Source organism: Jatropha curcas, chromosome 8 (assembly GCF_041381405.1).
Source record: "Jatropha curcas cultivar XTBG-Jc1 chromosome 8, XTBG_Jcur_1.0, whole genome shotgun sequence".
Lineage (NCBI taxonomy): Eukaryota > Viridiplantae > Streptophyta > Magnoliopsida > Malpighiales > Euphorbiaceae > Jatropha > Jatropha curcas.
In genome coordinates this window covers 7531865-7557699 of record NC_143158.1, presented here as the reverse complement: position 1 = coordinate 7557699, position 25835 = coordinate 7531865, and the positions used below count along the sequence as shown (strand labels likewise).

At 32.1% G+C, this 25835-nt stretch overlaps 2 protein-coding genes across 2 annotated transcripts; both read right to left on the bottom strand.

The window, feature by feature from the left end:
* Positions 1-2841: 2841 nt before the first annotated feature.
* LOC105643959 (cytochrome P450 89A2) lies at positions 2842-5508 on the bottom strand. The gene has a single exon (XM_012229201.4). The coding sequence runs from the start codon at positions 4617-4619 to the stop codon at positions 3063-3065; it is 1557 nt and encodes a 518-aa protein (XP_012084591.1). The 5' UTR covers positions 4620-5508; the 3' UTR covers positions 2842-3062.
* A 1970-nt stretch (positions 5509-7478) lies between these two features.
* Positions 7479-20194, bottom strand: LOC105643958 (Calmodulin-binding transcription activator protein with CG-1 and Ankyrin domain). The gene is made up of 13 exons (XM_012229200.4): positions 19957-20194; positions 18074-18193; positions 16728-16843; positions 16462-16550; positions 13921-13963; positions 13587-13713; positions 13023-13148; positions 12592-12893; positions 11261-11794; positions 10008-10702; positions 8901-9483; positions 8290-8715; positions 7479-7940 (listed from the first exon to the last, which is right to left on the bottom strand). The coding sequence occupies exons 1-13, from the start codon at positions 19994-19996 to the stop codon at positions 7827-7829; spliced, it is 3315 nt and encodes a 1104-aa protein (XP_012084590.2). The 5' UTR covers positions 19997-20194; the 3' UTR covers positions 7479-7826.
* Positions 20195-25835: the final 5641 nt, after the last annotated feature.

Sequence of the window (25835 nt, the reverse complement as noted above, 5' to 3'; positions counted from 1 at the left end):
CGAGAGTTTAGGTTTGGGTATGAGGTAGGGATGGCCAAATTACGGTTTCTGGAACTGGAACTGTCGATTCTGAACCGATGGGAACCAGAACCGGTGGCCTACAGTTCGATTCCGGTTCCACCATTTTTGAAACTGTGAACCGACGGCTCCAAGAACCAGCCGGTTCCAAAATTTTCTCTACTTTTTTATTGTACAATCATGCGATTCACTAAAAACAAGTCATGAACCAGCCTTAACCGTCGGTTTTGGAACTATTAAAGAATTGAAATTGGAATCAAAACCGTTCGGTTCCAAATCGAAATCGAAACCGTCAATTTTCAGTTCGGTTCCAGAACCGTAGCCATATCTAGTATGAAATCTCTTTAAACACTTGCGAATGAGCGTTTTGCTTCCCCTCTATAAGTCTGCCTGGAGCGAATTCGAATTAACAGGACCAATATGCTTCGAGCACCGGATAGTTAAAAAGAAAAAACAAAAATCTTTTTTTTCATTTTGTACCAAGGTTGAATTTGCCTAAACGCGTAACAATATGAATAGTTTAATCCATTAGAATGCCCCGAGGTATAACTTTTTCAGTAATGCGAGGAATGAGTAATTAAACAGAAATCAATGTCAATGAAGAACATAAAATAAAGAGGCTTTAGAAATATAAGAAAATAAATGGTCTAACGGCAAAAGGTTTAATTCTACCTATACCACTTAATTATTTTAACAATGTGACACATCAGCAATTATATTTCCACTTTTATATTACGTTGACTTACCTAAATCCGGTTTATAAATCTATTTATAGATTAATCTAATCAAAAATATATTTTTTTTTTTGCTGAAATGATGATATTTCTAATCATCCCTTGAGGAGAAAAAAAAGGTAAAGTGAGAACAATTTTTAGAAACTCTCTATTTTAATTGATTTGGTCCATAAATGAGTGCATAAACCGATAAATTATATAAAATCAATGGTTCAACTTATTATATACCTGCCCAGCTCTCAAAATTAGATTTAAAAGTTCAAATTAAAATCACATTAAATGTTATTCCAGTCCTGACTTATTTTCATGAAAAATGTATTTTAGATGAACAATTACATATGGCATAAATCTTCTCATTTTTTATTAAAACATAGAGAATGGAAAGTCTTGAATCTAAATTCTAATGATTATAAATAATTTTCGTTAATTTGATGAGTTTAAAAGAAGATTGGCTATCCTCTTGTATAGTTCACAATATTATTCGGTTCGTTCAACCTTTCAATATATTGGAAAAAAAAAGAGTGTATTCTAGGTACAAAACTTTTATTTTTATAATCAAAATACAGGTACAAGTCTTATTGAAATTGTGAAGAGGACTAAGGAGGATTATAGAAAGTGATATGTATTCTTATACCTTATTGTATAACATTATAAAGACTTTAAATGTTGTCATGTGAAGAGATCTCTTCACAAGATGTTGCTTTTGTCTATATTATAAGTTATTGCCATCAATAATATGTATTCTTTTATTTCCAATTTTTGTAGTTCAACTTTCTTTTTTTTTTTCTTTTTTTTTTTTTTTATTTGCTATTGATTGTGAAGATTGAATTGATATCATTGTAGTTGTTAGTTCAAGACTTGTATAATTCTTTTTTTTTTTTCCTTTTTTTATTTTACTATAAAATATTAGTTAGGTAGCAAGTTCGATGATCCATGATGAAACGTAATATAATGTAATCAAACATATTTTTAATATAAACATTATATATAAAAAAAATGCCTTTAATTACATTAGAATGTATTGTTCACAAAAAAAAAAAAATGTCTTTATTGCTTAAAGGTTACCTTAACATTTATTATTTCTGTTACATAATATTTGTCATATTTGAGAAAATAATTTATTCCAAAATACTTATTACATTTGTGGTTTAAAAGAGTAATACATCTTTTTTTTGTATTTACTCTTTGTATATAATCAATAATTATTACTTCAATTTAATAGTTTTCTTAGAGAATTAGTACAAAATTAAGGGTAATATAATCAATTTACTCAATAATTTATTGTAACTTAGACAAATTTAATGATTTTTCTAGGAGACGTAAAATTCCAAAGATGACGAGCATTATGGAATAGTTGTTTATAAATTATTATATTTTATAATCATAAAATTTAGAAGCCAACAACGTCAAGAATTCAAATCGTGAAAAATCATCACTATTAGAAATGCTTTACTTGCAGCGTAAAGAGGTGTAAATAAAGAAAAAAATATTGGATAAATATTTATAAATTTGACAATAATGATCTTATTGAAATAAATCGTAATATGTGATTATATATATGAACTGAAATTGAAGTGATCATGAAATGAAACTAAAATATTCAAATTTCTACTCACTCTTTATAGTTTATATAATTTGGAAACTAATTAAATACTACAACATATCTAAGATTTTAATTTTAACAAATTGGCAAAAACTTTATTGATTTATATTAAGTTTGATTATTATAAGATTAAAAATACTTTTATATATATATATATATATATATATATATATATTAGAACTGACTAGCGAATAGACGTAGTTCATCCTCTCCATGTCGGGTCTATGCAAATGTCACTCCACATGGACAAGACAGATCTCCGATACACATGGGGTTATGATTATTGAGCATTGGTGAGCTTAGCCCAAACAAGATTAATTAAGTGCTTGGATGTATCCAAGAATCGAATATTGAACTACCGGAAATTTGTCCAGCGTACGTCAAATTAAAAATAAGTTTATCAGCTATTAAATTATAAAACTTTTACTGAAATAAGGTTGAATTTATAACATTTTTGACTCTAATTGTAAATATAACTCATTTGATTAAAGGAAAACATAACTCATTATGTTAACTAATTTTGATACAAAAGCGTATAAACCATTTTTTTTTTTTTAATCCAAAAATTTCAAACATAACCTAAAAACAAACTGTCGTTGACATCAATTTATTTCCCATTTGACACAACCATTAACACAAACACAAGTTAAAACTCAAACAAGTAATTATTCAAAGCAACTGATCCAGTAAACTCAAACACAACTTAATTAAAATCTAGGAGACAAAGCAACCTTCAATGGCTTCTTCATTGAAATAGTGAGATCAAACTTCTCAGTTAAATCCACTTCTTCTCCATCAACTTCTTTCCATTCAAAATACCAAATCAAGTTAGCCAGAATATACTCCATATGCAGCATAGCCAATCCATAACCAGGGCATATCCTCCTTCCAGCACCAAAAGGCATCATTTTGATTTCTCTACTTCCTGTCAAATCAAAATTACCTTTCAAGAACCTCTCTGGCTTAAACTCCATTGGATTCTCCCAAACATTTGGGTCTCTTCCTATATCTGCTATCAAGAAATTTACTGCTGTACCTTTAGGTATATTGTACCCACCTAGTTCAGCATCTTCTGTCACCGCATGCGGTGTTGCCGGAGCATATCCAGGTGGGTGCCTCCTTAAACCTTCAAGAACCACTGCTTTTAGATATGGCATCTTTTGTAAATCATCTTCTTTAATAGTAGGATTTTCTTCTTTTGTGTCATCTTTTCCTGTTACAACTTCTTTTATTTCTTTCAAAATATTTTCTTGAATGGTTGGGTTCTTGACTATATTCGCCATAATCCATTGCAATGAAATTGCAGAGGTGTCCGTGCCAGCACTCACAAATTCGTTGCAGAGGCCAACGATTTCACCTTCATTAAGCGTCATCTTCTCTTCTTCTTCATCACTAAGATGCAAATTTAATAATGTATCTACGTAAAAAACACTTTCTTCACCCTTTCTTGTTTCTTGCTTCATTTTCTTTCTTGATTTTACTAGAGGAACAAGAACATCGTCATAGCCATTGACGATTTCATTAAGCTCTTTCCACTGCTTCCTAAACAATAACTTCCCCAACTTTGGTATGAGAATAAACAACATGAACCTGTGAAAATTCTTGAAAAGTCTTTGTTGGGCGATTTCAATTTCCTTAATTTGATTCTCTTCAACGTTTTCTCCAAAACACAAAAGAACCAACAAGGAAAATACTGCATAACGAAAGTGCTCTTCCACAAACAATGCCTTGTTTCCTTCAGAATCTTGTTTTAGATTATTAATCAAATTACAAACAACTCGCTTTCGGACGTTAGAAAATGATTTGAGTTGATTAGGATGGAGAACTCCGGCGGTAAGATTCCGGCGAAGGGCACGCCAAGTGGGTCCATAAGGAGATTTACTTATGATTTTCTTCGAATTACTAACAATAAGGTTGTTTATGGACCTGGGGCGATCAGCAAAGACTGCACCGTTTTGGATTAGGGCTTGGTGAGCAAGAGAGTTGGTGGCGATATAAATGGTGGGGTGAGAGCCAAGATTGACGGTGATAAGAGGGCCATATCTTTTACGTAGAGTAGAGATGATAGGTCCAAGTTCAAAAAATGATTTTCTGTGTAAAATGAAATTGGCTATAAGAGAAATTCTAGGAGGTCCTGGTGGGAGATTATTATTATTGTTTATGGGCTTTGATGAGACTGAGGAGTGAAGAAGAAGAAGAAGATTGATGAGTGGTTTGAGAAGGAGACATAAGCAAAGCGAGACAATAAAGAAGGAGAGCTCCATGATTACAACTATCTTGTGTGCTTGTGAAGTAAGTTAAGCATGCAAATTTATAGACTTTTTTTTGGGTTTTTTCCCAAAACGGTGCTTGAAAGAAAACTAATTAAGAGAATGGTATCCCAAAATATATTTACACTATAAAAGACCAAAGAAAGAATAATAAAGAAAGAATACTATTCGGACACAAGAATACATGCAAGATATTTGTTAGCTAACAATCTATAAAAGAGTACGTGACATGAAAAACACCAATTGTGTCATTTTTAATACATCAATAGATTTTATTTAGATAATTTAAAGCATGCATGTGAAAGAAAAAGGGCATAATGCACCATAACGAAGTGATTTGATGTATCAAATTGTGTAAGAAAATGTATTATTATTAGGAAGAATTTGTATTTTGTTTGATATGATTGCAGGGAAGGAAGATGTGTTGCACTCTTGTGAATATTTCTAAACCCACAATTGTTTATATATCTAGATGTTTTATAGCTGTATATCTCACAATTAATTTTTTTTTTTATTACTTTCTATGTTTCACTGGTCTCAGTAGAATATATCGATACCTATCTATGTTTGATATCATAAACTCGTTCATATTGCTCAACACAATGTAAAATTTGTGGTATTTGGTAAAGTTTAAAATTTTTTTCTGTTAATATATAATGTTAGATATTTGTTAATTGAATAAATACCTTATATTGGTTAGATATGATTTTTTTTTTTTTTTTATTTTGACTTATTGCATTGTGCAATTCTTTTGTTTAACTTGACATTAAAAGCAAAAGTGATCATTTTATTTGAAGGTAAATACTTAAGCTTATGTCTAAAAGTTATTTTAATTTAATTTCTTATTTTGCTTTACTTTTTTTAGAATTAATTACCACCCATCTCAGTAGGCTATTTATCTTAAAATAAAAGTCTAATAATTGTTTAAGTGGTAAATGCTAAAAAAAAGGATAATTTTAATGAATAAATAGTTAATTATATTGTGTTGTATATTATTTATGTTAGATAAATAGTTAATTATATCATAGTTGAAAAAAGAAATCTTATATGTTACATAATTGCTCTGAGTTTAAAAACTAAATTTATTCATTAAAGGGTAAAGTGCTAGTATTTATTTCATTTAAATTTTCAATTTCACTTAATAATGAAAAATATCAAACCACTCATCTCAATAATCATTGGCGGAGATATGTACTTTTCATTTAGTATAGGAAACGTAAGACTATATTTTTCAATGTATTAAGCCAATCCATGAAAGGGAGAATATTTTGGATCCAACTAATTAATAGAATATTATTTCTAATAATATTCACTTTTGAAAAATGGAAATGAAATCAATTTCTTGTGATAAAAGTTGCTTTCTTGTTTGGTTCATAAAAGTTTACATATCTTATGATATTTTTATATTAAAATATTTTAATTCTTTTAAATAATATTTATTGTAAATGTAATTTTTCAAATCAACATGCAATTTTTATTTGATTATCTAAATGACGACTAATAAACATATATAAAATTTTGTCATTCCAACTCACAATATTGAACATTAATTTTCAACGGAATCAAGTTATAAATTTGAAGCATGAGCACTATCAAATGCTTCACTTTGGAATTGAAAATTGAATCTAATTCTAAGAAAAAGACTTCTTTCCTTCTTTCATTTTGCAAAATACATTTTCATGTATTTCTAAAATACACTAATTTTTCTTATATTTGATTTCGCTGAACTAATATGTCCTTTTATCTATTTTTTATACTTTGTCATACTTTGTCGTTTAATATCGAAAATACAAAAATTACCTTTTTCCTAAATCAAAATCAATAAGTTTTGATTGAGAAAATTACTATTTTGTTCTTATATTTTAAAAAATACAGAGACAAATCGATGTATTTTGACAAAATATATGAGTAAAATAGTAAAGTTTGCATAATTTTGTGGAAAAATAGAAAAATCATGTGTTTGACATGAGTTGAGTCCGTGAGCTTCCCATTTTCCCGCTGTATCCGTTAAAAATTGAAAGAAGCAAAGTATTTGAGATCCAGTTGGTTAGCTTAATCTTATAATAATTAGCTTAAGTCACAACTAATTCAATATATAAAACTAATAAATTCAAATTCTTGCTAAATTTAAAAAGTATTTTATAACTAATTTTAATTTTTTTTATATATAATAACATTCTTCTATGCATGTTTGTTGAGACCCTTTTTTTTTTAATTAAAACTATTTCACATTTTTTTTCTAGATTACTTGTCGAAATATACATAATTATGTTAGTATTTACTATAATATACAAGCTGAATTGCTAAAAATTCCTAATTTCCCACTTCAAAAGGGTAGAAAAATTAAATTTCTATTAAAAATAAAATATTTTAAATTATATAATAATATTTATTATACAATTATATTACTTTTTTTTTTCCTATAATATGTTACGAGAATTCTACTTTTCCCAAAAAAATAAATTTTCCATACAAAAAATTGAATTCCGACAACCGAACATCCCCATCAACAGGTAACATTGAGATCCTAACATTCTGAACAATGATCCGCTCATCTAATTAATATCAAAATTTATTTTGTGATACAACTATATATTTATGTAAGGTAATAAATATTTTATATGATATGTATATATTTTCACATTAGCATATTTAATACATTTTAATATTAAACATAATTGTTATAATTGGTAAAAAATAAAAGTTTAATTTTCAGTAAAAAATTATAAAATTTCCATTAAAAATCTTACATCACTCCAACTCCCAGAAGATACACGGCACACACCAAAGCAAGTTAATGTAGCTGGAAAATCCAAAACCCATAACAAAATCTTCCACTTGAGATATAGCTAGTTCAGAGACTAAATGTGCTATTTATAAAATGTTTCACCCAAATAAACAAAATGTTCAAACCCAAATGCTAGACATCACACTTATCTCAAACAAGAAATTATACAGATAGGAGTTGTTCTAATCTAATAAATAGACCAATGCCCTAAACAAAAACAATCGACACTAGCATCTTTAAAACCTGAGAAGTGTACACTACGCATGCAGATCTTAATATATCATCAAGAGCTAGTTAGTTTCTACAATGGTTAGATATTTACACATACAGAGGCAGGCATAAAGTTAGGGCATTCATCTATCTACAGGTGAATGAAGCAAATCAGCAGAGCTCAAGTTCACTCACTCGCTCACTCACTCAAATGCTAGTGACATGAAAGTGTCATCGTCCAAAAGTGAATCAATATCAACAAGGTCTTCATTGGCATACACAAGTTCATTTGGACTGCTCAGTACCATTTCACATTCCTGAAAGAAAAAGGGGGCCAGAAGATTTGCCATTCCATTAGAATTTTTATAGTTAAAATTTAATTCATTTATCACACTTGATTAGGTCGAAAACATATCCAATCAAGAATAGTTTTACAAACCATCAACAGTTAAGCGACTAATTTCAGGGAAAAGAAGTATATCCACACAGAATGTTAGTAAACTATGGAGCCAAAGCATTTACAACCCACGTAATGTTATTTAGGGGAAAGAAGTTTGCAATGATTAGTGACTTGAACCCATAATGTTAAAAAAACGTTCAATAAAAATCAAAGTAAAATATAGCATACATTGAAATAGATACTTGTAGAATTAAAAGTTTGCATACCTTAGTTTCCCGTAATTTTTCGAAGTAAGTCAGCAGCCTCCGGTATTGAGCTTGTCCTTCTGCAGAATGATACATAGATTTCACCCTTGTAAGTGCTTTTTGTTGCCTCTCCTCATTTTGCTTCCTTCCTTCCTTTAGAAAATCATAATCATCCTCTTTTGAAGGCAAGGGCTGTGAAGGCAAGGGCTGTGAAGACAAGGGCTGTGAAGGCAAGGGCTGTGAAGACAAGGGCTGTGAACATAAGGGCTGCGAAGACGAGGGTTGTGAAGCCAAGGGTTGTACATTGGTCTCCTTAACTGCATCTCTGCGGAATCCCCGCAAACCACTTCCTTTGCGCCTCCAGCGCAGTATAACCTTTTCCAAAATTCCAACTGACCAGATGATTGTTCTGTATTGCTTCCTTACCTGGTGTCCCCTTACGTGGGCCTGCATATGAATATGATAACTATCAAATTTCAGCACGAAAAACACCAACAAGAACCCAAAAGCTAAAAGGCTAAAATGGTGAATTTCTTTCAATAAAATGGATGTAACATTAAAAAATTTATTTGATTAGTAAATGTAGCAATTCACATGTCAAATTCATTTATGGTTATAAATATGAAACAAACCTGTATCTTAACAATTCTTTGCCGGATTATCAGGAATTCTTTTCTCTTCGTCCACCCCCGGAACTTCTTTTGGATTTGTATGGCTGCAGCATTGACCATTCCATCAGAATGCATAGGCCTGTGGGTCCTGGCTGCTAGAAGTGCAAGAGCACGCCCATCCAATATATTGGATTCATCATCGCCATACTCAGTCAACTGTTTCCGCTGGAAGGATTGCATTCTGAATACTTGATGTATACGATTAGCAGCTTGTGTAGCATTACGTATGGCAGTAAGTGAATCCTTCATCGGTAGCACATTTGGCACATCAACCTCATTTGCAGGAGTTGCAACCCGTTCAGCAATAGTTTGCACAGCAGTCATTCCTGAAACTTCTGGCAAACCACCCTCCTTTGAATCATTTAGTGTAAGCAATTGTAGATAGCTAGTCAAAGATGATTCTGCAAGGAATCCAGAAATTCCTTTGTGTCCATTGCCTGAAGCAAGGTCCGCTGGAGTTCTACTCAAAGGAAATTCTGGAGAAGGATCAGTCAATACCCGAGTATCTGCATCTAATGAGACGAGCGCCGCTACTGTCTGCTCTCTGTATAATAAAAGCATTTAAGCAACCACTGTTAATATTGTAAAATATATGCAAATTACATGGCATCTGATAGAAATTTGTCGAATGAAAAACCCAGGAAGATAAAGCAAATAGTCCTTAGGAAGTTTTGATACTAACTAATTAGTATTTGCAAGAAATGTGTCAGCATATGAATAGTGCAAAGCCACAGGCAGCACAAAAGTTAAAGAGATAACTAGAAGAAAGTTTCAGCCTTTGTGCTCTGGTATGGACTGTACTTTCTAACGCATACTATTATTGGACAGCAAAATTAAATGCACCTAGACAAAGAACTAAGTCTCGAGGCAAAAGACAAATTGCTTTTCAAATTCAACACTCTGATACGAAATCTTCTTTCTAACACATGCTAATATGAGAATGCATTCTAAATGCACTTAGACAAAGAAATAAGACTCCAGGCAAAGGACAAATAATAAAACTTGCTTTTCAAATGCAGTGTAAAATGGAATCATTGTCTAACAAAGGTTAGAAACTCAAGTTCTTGCCTGCCGTAGTATGCAGCCCAATGAAGAGCAGTCCATCCATTCATATCACGGAAATTGATACTAACTCCAGCAGCAATGATTGGTTTTATGGCCCAGTCATAACCAAGAGCAGCTGCTAAGTGAAGCACACCTTGCCCTTCATCATCTAACACACATGGCCCTTTACCACTTTCAGCTACTACATGAAGGAGCCATTGATATAATTTTTCTTGTATTGCCTTCTGAAGAAGTTGCCTCATTATTTCATCTTGCGATATATGTCTGCCTGAGCTTGGTTCTGTTGTTTGGCCACTTTCATCTTCCTCCTTCAATAAAATGATCTCACTGACTAACTTCTGTTTCTCTCTAGCATCATCAAATAGACAGTTTGTATGGCTGGAAGATCTCACAGACAGTATCCTCTCAAGTCGCAGATGAAGATGCATGTCATCTGTATTAGTACCATAAACATCTGTAACATCCACAACTTCAGTAGAACCTGCCAGATAATCAAATTCTCTCACTTCACTACAAGCTACCCTGTTGGAACATGTAACGTAAAATGGAACTCTCGCAACACTGTGAGGCGGAGCATAGCAACAGAGCACACCATCTGCCAAAACCTCAGCAGGTACTTCCAGTTCCCCAAACATGCAAGACCAGCTACATTTTGCCACTTCTTGCTGACTTGTCAAAAATGATCCAGTAATATGAACCTGCTTACAGCAAAGAAAATGAGAAGCAAGAAATTTTGCATTCCCCCTACTCTGTTATAACAATTTAAGAATCAAGTAACAGATTTCAAAAGCATGAAACAAAGGCAACTGCTCAGCACAATAAAAAGATGGAAGAAAAATGACATAAGAAATTGGAACAAACGGTAGTACTCTTGACAAAAGAATGAGTGTTGTCAGGCAAAGGATGCGCTAAATAGACATGTCAGTAATTCACAAGATTTAAAAACAGTAAAGAAGGTTGCTAGGCACCCTAGTGACCCAAAGTATTAGAACACATTATAGTTCCCAAAACCAGCTTGTGAATTTGACAAAAGATCCATAATAATTGTCTCACATCAGATGAACGTTGCTTAGTTGTGGAAAAAGAAAATCAGCAATGCTAACCTACAAAAATGTATCACATCAGTACCAATTAACCATTAAAAGGAAAATAAGTTATACTCTCCAGAGAAACCACAAACAATGGACTGATAGAAACTCTAATTAAGCAACTGAACACAAATGCTCAATTTCAAATAAGGAATGGATATCGGATACCTCAGTTTTTGAGTCTGCATAAGCCCACTTTGGTGAAAAATCGATTATGCTGAAAAGTTGATCTTGAGAGAGAGAGGGACTCAACGAAGAGTCATCCACTACATTATCTTCAACAGTGCTCCACGATAGACCCAATGACGACCTCATATGCAAATCATCCACCTCTCCTAGTTCTCTCGTAACCCAACGTGAGAAGCTGTCAACTTTCTTCAAGCCCTCTTCTCCATCTAATAATGGCTGTTTCCCAACAAAAGCATACTTGCCATTTTCCCCTATAGATATGTCATTCTCAGATCTTCTGTTCATCATAAATTGTGGTTCTGAATTTGTAAGATGCATTTGAAGGTTGTTCTGCAAAAGCTCCTCATTGTGCTGAACAGGACCAGAGAAAAATTCCTCAAATTCATTTTGTACATCTGCATTATGAGTTCTTTGCTCAAATAACCTGGTTTCTAAACCATATGTCAACTCGAGGTCCAGCGTCTGCTCAATAGGGCCCCCATGCGAGTGCAAGGAACTATTTTCAAAGGGAACCTGGATAAACGATTTAAATCATAGCATGAACATAATTAATATACAGGGAATAAAATGTTCAGAAATTATGACAAATTACTTGGCACACCAGAAATTCAAGGGATATAAGCACAATATATTGCAGTTTTGAGCATATGTAGATTATCAGGAAATTTTGATTTCAGATTTGACAAAAACATTGAAAATGCTTTCATAGTTATCAATATACGAACTCATCCGTCAAGCCTATCTTTATACCTAGGCCTAGCCATGTTATGAAATTCATAATGTAGGCATAAGCTAAGCACATGCCTAATTATTGACACATCCCCTTGGCATTTCATCATTGTCATCCTTAATCTACTTCATCTTCTGTACTACCATAATATAACCTCGGTGTGCTCAATCTTCCATGCCAGTGTATCAGCTGACACTAAACATGATAAAAGCATCTCAACCCCCAACACTTAGCAAAAAGAAAAATATCTATATCCTAACAAGTTCTGCTCATCAAAGAATCCCCATCCCTCTCTCTCTCCATCCCCCCAATCACAAATGCATACACACAAGCATATATAGATAATCATGATTCACAACCGAGGAACAAAAACAGCAAAGTAAAAACATACAATTATTGGTAACTAAATGAAGCAATGCTTGCATGTACATATAGGTATTTCAGATTCAACAAATCCAGAAAAGACAAACTAGAGACCAGAAATAAATGCTATGCGATTTCAGTAAGTATACCATTTCACTTCAAGTTATTCAATAAATACGATGCAAGAAAATGTTAGATGCAGAAAGAATTTAATTACCTGCCAATGTGATTCCATTAGCAAAGAACCACCATAATCCTCTTTAGCAGAATTCCCACCAGACAAGATCTCACCAAGAATCACATTCCTTCCAGTACCTGTAGCATCAGTTGGAGCAGAATTCATTGATAAATGAGAAGGTGCACTTTTGTCTCCCATTGTACAATGCTCCAAGACCTCCTCCCAAGATGGCAAGCTTTGGGACTCAGTAATGCAAGAAGCATTATTATTTCCTGGTGCATCTCGATGTACATATGAAATTGGACCTACTACTGGCGTCAATGACCGACCTTGATGATTATCTGTCAAGAGTTTCAAGCATACATAAAGTTCAAATTCTTCATTACATAGAGGTTTCCCATGGATCACAGCACACAATTGAATACAAGTAATGGAGATTCTAAATGCAATAACAAGAAAAACAATCTTACCTGAACCAGGATTCATAAAATAAGAATTTGATGCACCAGCATTTACTTTGCCCATCACAGGACTACTCTGAATTTGTGATGACTCAAGAAATGAGCGGTGTCCAGATATTGATTGTTGACTATCAGCTGCATTAATTGCACACAAGTTGCAACTGAGATTTATATCATAGTTGAAGAGTGAACAAGTGCATCATGAGCAAAATTATTAAATGTTTATCAAATTCTTCCTGAAGGGTGGATGGAGTGAGGGAAAGAGGGGACCATTAAGACAAGTAATGACAAGGTTGCTACCCATGAACAGCACGACTAAATTAAAACTTCCACAAATATTAAAAGAGAACTGATTCAAACAAAATTGTGAAGAATGCAATCACCACTCCTTAACATGAACAAACATCCACAATTTTCCCGCTCTCCCCAAGAATCAAAAAAATGACCAAAAAAGATAGCATGCTACACCTTGCACTTCACTCTATATATTAAAGCACCCTGAGCCCATCTCTATACTAAAAAACAAGGATGAAAAATAAAAGACCAGTATTACAGATAATGAACAGAATATACCTGAATCAGCGTCTTCACAGAACGATGTAAGAGTGCTAGTCGGGCTTGTTGAATCTGTATTTCCAGAAGGCTCTTTGTTCTGACTAGCAACAAGACTATTGGAAGGGCTACTATTTGTCCTGTTACCCTGCAAATATGTTTCTAATGATCATTAATTTTGAGCAAACCAGAACTATACCTCTGCTTGAAAATTTTAGAAGAAACAGTATCAGAAAATTAATTCCTTATCCTTTGAGGATGATATGCAAAATTTGTATTGGACTGCATCTCGCAGCCTATAACAAGTTTGAAATACTTAAATAGATGATAATGAAGAATATGAAGAGTGTACTACCTTTACTTCCAAGTAGTGAACGAAAACTATATGCATCAATTCCCTGCATCAGTTAACAAAACCATAAGAATCCAATAAAAAGTCCATGAAAAAATAAGCAATAACAAACCCAAACAAGATATATAAGGATTTCATTGACAAAAAGAAATTTATCGATAACATGGGCCATGAATCTTTTGGCCCTAAGAGACTGAATTACAAACCTCTTTCACATAGAAAAGATCCATGTTTTCACAATTATTTGTTCCAAAAAAAAAAAACAGAACAAAAGAGGGAAAGATATAGGAACCAGAAGTACTGCTATATCATTTTGTCTAACTTAAGTCTCGACTAATATGCTTTTTTACATTATGCAAAATATTTATTTAAATAATTTGAAGAACATCCATTCCTAATCCTTTCTTGATAAGAATGTTTACATGCGTCTTTTTTAGGGAGGGGGTCCATTTAGGGACAATCTCAATTTACACTTTTTCACAACCAGTTATATTATCAGCCAAATCATTCATAAAACAATATCCAAATACTGAACCCATTGCCTATAGCCTTTGCAAATAGCAAAAGTTCTTGGGAAGATCAAAGAAAGATAAAGGAATATGTTCAACTTCCATAAAGTCTGTCCCACCCAGCACAAACCTAATCTTTTCAGAAAAAGTACATGCATTATCTTCAAGCCAACAAGGTCAAGACATTCTGATATGTGAAATGAGCATACAAATCAATGGACTGTGACTACATTAATAAAAATAAACAAAAAACGAAACAAAGAAACAAAAAAGAGAGAAAAAGACCTATGACAACTCCACACCTATTGATAGCATTATCCAATATGCCTACTTATTCCTGTGGCAGCATTTTTCACGATGATAACCCAGGCTTATGGTTCTCATTTGATTAAAAAAAATTAAAACTACATATAGTGTACACACACACACACACACACATACACATGTAAAGATAATAATAAAAAATTGAAACCCAACAAATAAAATAGGAAACCACTCATTCTGCCTACTCATTGCTGTGGCAGCACATCTTCACCGGTAACCGCCATAAAAAACTTCAATGAATACGTGTCAAGGGCTTCTTATATCCATTTCATTGTTTATATTTTTGCCCTTTATATACAGAATACAAGAATTTCCTGTCCTACCACAAATTTCAATTAGGCAGCATTGCCAGTAGAGTAAAGGAACAGCACAAATAGTCAGCCTGCACATGCATATCCTTACTTCTGCCAATACTCACCGGCACAACCTTTCCTGAGACTATATAAGAAGGAAGAAAATCCATTTACTTCAATCTTTTAATTGTGCGTCACTTCATGATAGCTATCAGGATCCTGTTCACTTACATTTGGAACTACTGTGCCACAACCTGTACTCCTGACTGACCAAGCACTAACCCTACCTACATTAATAAGCTTCCAACTGTAACTCCTTGGCTAATTTCTTGTAGACTTTGGACATTGTCAGGGCATTTTTATATGAAGAGCTGTAGCATTGTGGCTCAAATGCCTAATCACACAACAAAGGAAAGTAATTTTGGAAGTTGAAAATGCAAATGTTGAAACATCAACTTTGGATCTTTATTCTTATGGATGGTTCCTGCCATGCACCAGGTTTCCCAACTGTTCTCTAATGATTTCATACTAGTCCAAATTCAGTACTTTAGAACTCTATGTTACTCAATCTTCCTCTTCTTTTTGCCATACCAACACTTTAGTGCGGTACGGCAGTAATCTACTCTTGACAGTGAATAGCTCATTCATCAAAAAGAGAAAAAAAAAAAAAAAAGTAAACTATTAGCTGTTAATGTCCACTGATACAAATAATTGTTTGCACTCTTAGAACACCTATCCAAGAAATTAAATTGCTGAAGGTTCAGTCTATTGATGATGGTCTTCCCAATTATAAAAAATCCCAGCTAGATAACAGAGACAGCTTTCCCAACACAGTTGTATGCTGATTGCTTTTGAGCAATCCTGTGAATAACACCATCTCTCAGCAATATTGTCCAAGCAGTATAATATGCCAACTAATTGTTACTTTATTGCATTCTGCACCTATTCACTTAGTCTTTATTCAAAAAGATAAAACCAAAAAAAAAAAAAAAAAAAAGAGTCAACTTATGCTGCACACCAAAGTCATTTGAGAACTATTGAGGTTTACGCAATGTGCAATGATTCCTATGATTTTCTCAATTAAGGTGCAACATGCTCCAATTGAGATAATTGGAAACTTCTAAAAACCTAACAGCAGCTATGTGCCCCACATGTGCCACAGCCATGCCAGAGAATGGGTGAGCCAAAAGTTAATTCCTTGTCGAATTAGTCTTAAGATATGACTATAGAATCAGGACAAAATAGAAGAATCCCAGCATATGATAAGGCACTTAGCTAGTTATGACTAAGTAATGATGACAAGCATGCTGACCCTGAAGCTGGAATGATACAACCACCAAAGGAATAAAAGCCCATAAGATATTAACTTCTAAACGAACCTGTTACAGAATTTAATTCATAAATGAGTTCATACTTACTGTTCAAGCATCCAGTAGCTGCGCCTTTGAAAGCTCTCATTCTCTTCTCCATGGGCATAATAACAATGTAATACATCAACACTTCCAACCTAAAATTGCTTGAAGAATGTCACCTTTCAGAATTACATAAATATCTTTTTCACATACAGATCTCCAATCAAGAAATTAGAGCTCATATATCTAAGCAGCCAAATTGAAAAGATGCTGGAGAAAACCTGTGCTTCCCCTAATCACACACGCATACTAGAAACTTGCAAAAGAGTTACCTTCAGCTTCTCATGAGCTTCCTTTACAGTCTTTCCATCCTTTTTTTTCCTCCAATTATGTCCATCCTTTCTAAAGTACCTCAAAACCTTTCGATCAAAAAGAAAAAGAGAACCACCTAGCATAGTAGAAAAAGTGAAAATTTCAGCAGCAAATAAAATTATGATATATGAGATAAATGTTAAAATGTCGTAGCATAAGAAAGCCATATAACAAATATAGGTGTACACACATAACCATACATGCATGTAACAAGACACGAAGTTAATACACGAATGGGATAAGTGGAAAGAGATAAATATGTAACAAATGCCCAAAACATTGAAAATTATATTAGTAGTCCATCACAACTGATAATATGTTCTCAGTGCAATGATCTAAAGTCCTATAAGAATAACAAGTTAAAATTTGTCTCAGAAAAAATATACAAAGGAAATTAATTTATATACATACCTAATAATAACGATGCATACACATACAGACATATATGAGGGTGCCATATTACAAAGGAGCAAACAACTTACAAACAGTTCAAGCAACAGTTTCTATTATCTACTTAACTTCAATTGGCCTACAATTGCATTGCAATAAAAGCAAAATCCTAATAACCATTTGCACAAAATCTGACAGAGTTGTCCTTTCAAAGATGCAAAAAATCTGGTTTAGAAAACATATGAAACAATTAAATCTATCAAAATCAAACTTCAACATGCAACAACTCCACATTTGACAAACATATCCATTTGAATTCCATAGTATTGAAAGTCAATTAACAGGCAACAGCTAAATCAAAATAATAAAACTATGAAGTAAAGTAGACATATAATCCCACCGTAGGTTCGTAGAAGCAGTACTACAAAAAGTAACACAAATCTTCCAGAGAAATCCAATATGCCAAGAAATCATTTCATATTAGTGCTCCATGACTTCATGAGCGTTAATGTCAATTTTCATGTAGTTTTATATATCATTTTTGTTTGGAGACCAGATGAGTCAATTTATTGATGCCACAACATCAAATGCCACGACTTAAGATAAAGCAAGAGGAAGATCCAATTGTAAACAGCAGAAAGTGGTAATGAAGCATTAATAATTTTGTAAGTCTTAAATATAGTGGCAATGATGTATTAACAATTTTATGAGTGTTAACAATTTTCCATTCCATCAAACCTCAAATATAAATTCCACATATATCCTAGAATTTCAATAACAGTAATGACCACGCCTTCAAAAGAACTAGAAAAAGAACTCAAAAGAACTCCCTTGCAATCTCAAATAAGGCACTCAAAAGAACTAGAAAAAATTATAGCATATGATCCAACAGTTACATGAGTTTCAGCAATCATACTAGGTGGCCTGTTTGGAGGCTCTGATTCAATATGGAACTTCTGATAATTACGAAGAATTTCACAAATCTCAGCAGGCCGCAACCATCGATGTTGTGCTTCTATAAATAATTGTTGAATATCTGCACATTAAAAGCACTAATCATCGATCAATGAAAAATGCCATGTAAGTAATGGTAAAAGGTTAGCTTTCACAACTTTAGCAATGGAGGGGAAATGATCAAAGTAGGCTAGCTTAGATAGCATAGAGATCCCACAAAGCATGCGTGATGATACAAAGTAAGGGAAGGAATAGAGAAGGATGTCAGCCATTGCATTTAGGTAAAGATGGATGAAGTGGTAAAGCATGGAAGGAGTCCAAAATACCAGCTCAGTTAAAGGAAACTTTATAGAACAGCAATCCAACCAGCAAGTGCTGGGTGATAATGAAACAATACATACACAAAATCAGCATGACAAACTAAGGATGCTAAACGGATGTGTAAACATACACGAATGGACAAAAAAAGAATGAAAACATCAACATCAAAACAGAAGTATAGCCTATTGAGAAATTGTCAACAGAATGTAGATTGAGGTGGTTTTGTAAACTAGCAGATGCCTCAGTATTGAAGGTACGCACACTGAAGTGGTAGGAGACAGGAAGGCGTAAGATGAAATGGAGGGAACTAGTGAAAGAAAATTTAGCAATCTAGAGGTTTTTTAAAGATGTAGCCACCTACCAGGTGGAATGAAGAAAATAAATTCATATAACCAACCCAACAAGTTTGGGATTAAGGGTTAGTCAAGTATAAGTTCAAACAAAAATGCGAACCATGTTGGAAGCAAAATGTAAGGGAAGTCAAAAAAAGAAAAATTATTGAAACAATTATGCAAACCACACCTGTCAATTACTTAAAGATCAAGGCCAAAATTTCACATTGTTCATCTATTTATTGTATCTTTGTCTTGACTTTTAAGGCTTTTGTCAACTATAATTAACAAGAAAGCAGGAAACTGCAAGTCAGGACAAACATGGTGGTGATTCCTAGCATCTCAGCTTCCTCAACAATAATTAGAACTGCAAATTCTCTGTTCAATGTCTAATAGAACTAGGGCAAGATGACAAATCATTATCATTATACATGTCGTTGCTGCTCAGGGGAAAAAAATGAAAAGTATCTCATTTTCAGCCTTGAAGATTAACTTCAGCCACATTGCATTAGAATCATCAACTGGCTTTTGCAAAAGCAAACCTAGTAGTGACTTGATTGAAATATTGATATGGTCCTGTACTAACCAATCCAAGACAAACAACTAGTCGGGGCAAAACTATGTTGACACTGCCACCTTCACCAAAAGACAAGAATAATGCTATTATTTCTTCAATAATCCTCAACCCCAATTTAATTCCCTTCCCAATCTTACAATAACCACCAATTCTTGTCACTCAAGTCCTGCCCCAGACATCCAAAGGAAAGCAAACAAAAAACAGTAGTATAGATTTTCAATTGAACACAGTCCAAGTTAAATGGTTGATGATTTTTACTTCAAGCAAGCAAGTGCAACTCACACATAACTAAAAAGTGATATTTCATTCATTACTTAGGTCAGCAGCACAATTATCTATATTTTCATTGACTAATTAAATAATTACTATACTTGAGTTTCATTTTTTCTCAAAGAAAATAAAAAAGGAAAATACTATCTACTTTCCACGGAACCAAACATGCAAAGGAAACGAACCCTTCATTCTATCATTTAACTATAAAAATAACACACAACCCCGATGCTTCAAAGCAAAAAACTAAACAGATCCAAATCTACACGAAACAGAAAACTAAACTATTGTAATAATAATAATAAACAATTAAAAAATGAAAGGGACTTAGAAATGAATTCTGACCTAATCGAGGACCCAGACCGTACGATCCACGATCAGCCATAAGAGAACAGAAACCGAATCAGAAATCAATTTGATTGATCTATCGATTATACAAACTCAAAGAACTTGAGATTTGGGGCAGAGATATTTTTGGGGTCGCCTTCTTTGAACGATGAGAGTCAGAGAAGAAAATTTAAGACTATGATTTATTTTATTTATTTAATTATTTATTTATTTTACAATTTATGATTAATTGCTTTTTGAGTTTGTCTGGGGCAAGTGTGAACTCGGAAAGTAAGAAGCAGGAACAGAAGAAAGGTAGGACTGTAGGAGGAAAGGACTGACGTTGATTGATGAAAGCAGTGGGGCCTTGTAAACCTATTTAAGCCTATCATTTTATGCCATCTGGAAATCTGACTGGAAGAGATGAAAAGTTTCATACGCGGTTTTTTTCACTTTATTTAAGAAATTAATTAAATAAAAATTTAATTTAATCTTATTAAGTATTGACTCGTCGTGCATTTTGGGCAAATATTATTTTATTAAAATTAATTAGTCATGTTTACGCAGCGTCAATTGTATAATCGATTTAATGGATAATCTTTTCAGAAGATTATTATGACTTATTTTTGTGCTGATTTAATTTAAATAAATTTATTCATGTATTTTGATTAAATGATGAAAACTGAAATCATATGCTAATATATATTATTATAATAAATTATTATAATTTAACTGATGAAATTATTTATATTTTTTTTAAATTCTAATATATTAAATTGAAATGTTTATAAATATTTTAATTAAATGGTATTGTAATATAATACATTTTAATTTCATTAATAACCACATTATTGTAACTCCATTATTTAATTAACATTTATTAACTATAACTCCATTAGATTTCATTAGATTGTAATTTTATTGTTTGCTAAAAAAACTAATGTTTATGAAATATTAACTCTGCTATTTAATAAAAAAATTTAATGTATATTAAATGAAAAATATTAATTGGAATGAAAAAAAAAATGATAAAATGCTGTTGTCATATCAGCATTCATGTTTTAGAAGTCATATAATTTTATAAATATAGATATATAGAGAGATATAAATATAAATATATAGGTTAATAAAGTGATATAAATATTTTTAATTCTTAAGTTCCATTTATATTTAAACTAGCAGTAGTCTTTAAATTTAAATGTAAATTTAAATAGGTATGACAATGAGTAGAGTTCGAGTTGGGTAATACCCAAACTCAATCCTATCATCAATCGTTCGTACCTTACGCAATACTCTATTAAGTAGGAAATATTGAGTCGATCCACGGGTATCCATTACCCGTGGGCACCCATGGATATCTTGTACTATGGATATCTTTTACTACGAATACCCATTTACCCATGAATTCATATTTCTAAAAAGTACATAATATTGAATTAAAAAATTAAAATATTTTATCTAAATGATTTATATAATACATAAAAAATATGAAAATAAATTAATATATAAATAAATATTTCAATAATTATAAATTAAAATTTTAATTTCAAAATTCTTGATATCATAATACTTCACTCAAATATAATGGTAGCATACTCTCTCCAAATGTAATTATAACAAAAATAAATTAATAGAATAACTAAAACACTCACATAACAAAATCATTAAAGGTAAAATGTTATTGTATGAGCACTCCAAATCATTAGTATCATTATGATTTTTCTCCATTATTTAAAATTAAAGTTTAAATCAAATATTAGAAATTACATTTTAAATTTCAAAATCTAAAATTTTAAAAATTTGACCAATTCAAATTAATATATAAAAAATAGAGTGAAATTATTTTACACTACGCTACATTAAATTAAAAGTAAAATTATGATTTATATAGATAATTTATTACAAGTAACTCAATTTATTAAAATTTTCATAGTATAATTTTTAAAAAATAATAAACTTTTAGATTTATGGGTTTGAAGTTCGGGTTACAAAATCGAATTTGAGTTTATAACAGCAATATCCACAACAAAATAAAACTTTTGGTTTTTACTCATACCCTACCAAAACCTAGTTAGAATCCTAAAATTTGGTTTAATTAGGTTTGAATTGGGTGCATACCCATGGGGTCGAGTTGATTTTGCCATCCCTAGTGCCTTGAGCAATAGTTCCCCAAAAAGAAAATTTTAAATAAATGCATACTCCATGATATATGATAATGCAGTACGCTCCATCTCATATCATACACTTAAAGTAACAAAATGGATATGGTTTGTATCTTTTTGTTTTGATTTTTTCTATGAATAAAATAAAATATCATTGTCAACATACAATAAACATAATTTACCTTCTCTTCCTTTAAATTGTTCTAGAAAAATATGGATTGCATGTAAGATCTCAAGCCTAGTAAGATATTGTCCGCTTGTTTATTTCAACCTAATAAAATAGTGCTTTTATTCCTTTTTCTCTCTACTTTGATTAAAAAAATGCATAAAAAGTTCATTTCATGGGCGTAATTTTAGTTCCCTGTACAATTCTTATAATTCTCTTCAAACGACAGCGCACAACTTAAAATATTGTGCTCATTTTAAACTCTAACTCAATGATTTTCAATTTTAACTAAATATTCAAGAATTGAAAATCACATCATAATTATATAAGGAAAATAATAAAGATATGCTTGTAAAAAAAGATTAAGTCTGATTATGTAGGTATTAAACTTCACTGCAAAACTGTATAAGTAATGATCATTCAAAAATTTGGTGTGTATGTTTTATTCATCCCAGACAATACAAAATTAATATACAATACACATATGTAGGGTGTATATTGCCTTAAATCATTGTTTCTTCTCAAAATTTTTACTCATAATTTGATACTTTTGATTTTGAGTTATTAATTAACTTTATTGGATGAAGAAAGCATGACATATAATTGCGTTTAAGTGAAGAAGGTGTAGTTAATGCAATGTTGAGGGCAAATTAAGAAAAAAAATTATTTTCTTTAATTCTTATGCAAAACCACTTTTGTCCAAATAAATAAAATGGAGAGAGCATCCATTTTAAATTATAATGATGTTTGTTAAATCTAGAGAATTAAATTCAAAACATTTAAAGAAGGTAGAAGGTGAAGAATCATAATCATGATTAATAAATGTTAAAAATTAAATTTCAAACGTTTAACAAAAATAAGAAGGTTAACAACAATTATGAAAAGAGAATAATTAAATTTCAAAGGTTAACCGTATCAAATTTATTAGTTAACTAGGAAACATTATAAAAAAATGCGCCCTTTAGCAAATTTGTTGCTATTTAGCGGCAGGTTATCGATAGCCTGCAACGAAAATTAATCATTGAAAAAAAATGAGACAGTAACTTGGTGATCGATAAGAGGCCAATAACAATTGATTAGTTGCCAATTGCTAAATATGGCACCAAATTATGGCAGAAAAGTACTGATTGTATAACAACGTCTTAGCAACATATTTAGCGATTGCCTGCTTGTTGGTCGCTAAGTTTTAGTGATAAATATTAGTGGATTTTGGATTTTTGATTTGCGACTGAATCAACGGCCGATGTTTTTTGTTCCAAATTAAAATTGGCTATCAAATTTAATATTTTAGTGACCGATTTCGTCGATCCTTAATTTTTAGGGCTCTTTAGTCACTCCTTCTCCCTCGCATGAACATTTTCATCCTGCTCCCTCTTCCCTCCTCTTTTTTCTTCTCTCTCTCTCTCTCTCTCTCTCTCTCTCTCTCCGCTTGTGGCCTGTCCTCCTCCGAAATCCACTAGCTCAGTCAAGCCTCGGTGCAACATGGACTCTTTTGGGTTCAAGTAAGTTTTCCTTTTTCTTATATATGTGTGTGTGTGTGTGTGTGTGTGTGTGTGTGTGTATGTGTCTGTGACATCCTATTGAATCGAGTCATTGCATAGAGTCGAGTCGGGTCGAACCAGAATCCGGTTCGAGCCATTAGAATCCAAAGTGGGGTAGAATGGGATTTAAATTAGATACTTAAAAGAATTGGACTTAATTGAATGAAACATAAAGATAAAAGTATAAGGATTATGACCTAATTGAAATAAAGTATAAAGTTTATGTATTAAATTGTAAGATATTGAAAATTTAGGTGCTATTTGGAATTTTTCAACATACAATCAGAGATATATTTAGAGGTTACCTGAAAATTCCATTCACTTTACCTTTTCCATCTTCTCCTAAATCTTCCTCCATTTTCTACCATAATATTCAACCTTTCAAGCATTAAATTCAACCTATAACTCTATCTAAGTAAGTTGAATTTCTTGAATTTCATAATTTAGTGATATTTTGGATGATTAATAAAAGGTTATTATGTATAGGAGAGGTGAACTCAAAGTTAGAAGAAAAAGGAAGCTAAGAAGAAAGTTTAAAGCTTTTTGGTTGAAGGTTTGATATCTCTTTTAGTTTAACAAATTTTCTTGCATGAGAATATGTGTCGTGTGATGATAGTGATAAGATATGTTGCTGCGTGTTGAGTAATAGGTCTGAGAATGTTGATAAAGCATGGGAGGCATTGAATAAATGAATTGGATATTGATTTCATGCTGAAATAAGTTTGTGGGAAAACTGACCAGTAATTTCAACATGAATTTAAACCTATTTACCGATGGAATTAGGAAGTGTTATACAAGAGTTATTTGTTCCTTTATGTTTTAGATGTCTATGAGCTTTGGATTTACCTAAATTGGACTTATAAATTGAAAGATATGACCAAAATAGTGCAAACTGTGCAGGCTGAAAACTAAAAATCTGGGTGGACTGGAAGTTGCTACTTTAGCTCAATATTTGACTACTTTACCAATATATTTAAGAGATGTGATAGAAGACAAATTTGGACCCTAATGTGATATCTAACCATAGAATTTATAATTACCTACATTGGACTTATAAATTGAAAGATATGACCAAAATGATACAAACTATACAGGCTTGAAACCAAAAGCTAGACAGCTTCAAAGTTGCTACCTTAGCTCAATATTTGACTACTTTACCAACATGTTTAAGAGATGTGATAGAAGACATATTTGGACCCCAATGTGTTAGCTAACCATAGAATGTAGAATTACCTAAATTGGACTTATAAATTGAAAGATATGACCAAAATGGTACAAACTGTGCAGGCAGAAATCAAAAGCTAGGCAGACTGGAAGTTGCTACTTTAGCTCAATATTTGACTACTTTACCAACATATTTAACAGATGTGATAGAAGACATATTTGTACCCTAATGTGTTAGCTAGCCATAGAATTTAGAATTATCTAAATTGGACCTATGTAGAAAAAGTTATGCTAGAATTTGTGAAACATATACAGGTTGCCCTGGCAGATTTCAAGGCTACATTAGAAATAATGTCGGGATGCATATGTAGATTCATTCAGCCTAAGATTTTTACTGAATTTAACCTTCTGAGTTAAATTAAATTAAAATCAAGAATTTCCTTAATCTAAATGGTATACATTATATAAAGATTAGTAAGAGTTGAGTCGCGGGTGCAACAATTAGATTATTTCCATGCAAGTTCCTTTACAAGTTATCAATTGTTTGCATTATTACTCATTAGAGATTACTTGTAGTTGTATATGAAATCCTCTTAAAGCATGAAAACAAGTTAGCAACGTACAGAATGAGACAGCATACAGGTAAACCGTATGATTTATGTATTTTATGAATAATTTAATATGTTTATTGTATTATTAAAATACAGATAATATGCTCCACTGAGGTTAGGTAGAAACCACGTAGATAAGACTATGTCGCGACATAGGATAGCAGATCTGCGCCCCATACAGTGTGGTACTCCGGCTATAGACTGTTGAGTGGATATGATTATGTACGGGTCATAGCAGCCCAGCCATACAGTA

What these genes read in the sequence shown, in the direction of transcription:
- LOC105643959 (XM_012229201.4), bottom strand. Translation starts at nt 4,619, where the DNA reads ATGGAGCTCTCCTTCTTTATTGTCTCGCTTTGCTTATGTCTCCTTCTC.
- LOC105643958 (XM_012229200.4), bottom strand. Translation starts at nt 19,996, where the DNA reads ATGGCTGATCGTGGATCGTACGGTCTGGGTCCTCGATTAG. An exon ending in CTGTGAAGACGCTGATTCAG is followed by an intron (nt 13,149 to 13,586) that starts GTATATTCTGTT and finishes CAATTAATGCAG; the next exon opens with CTGATAGTCAACAATCAATA. An exon ending in TAATGGAATCACATTGGCAG is followed by an intron (nt 11,795 to 12,591) that starts GTAATTAAATTC and finishes TCGTTTATCCAG; the next exon opens with GTTCCCTTTGAAAATAGTTC.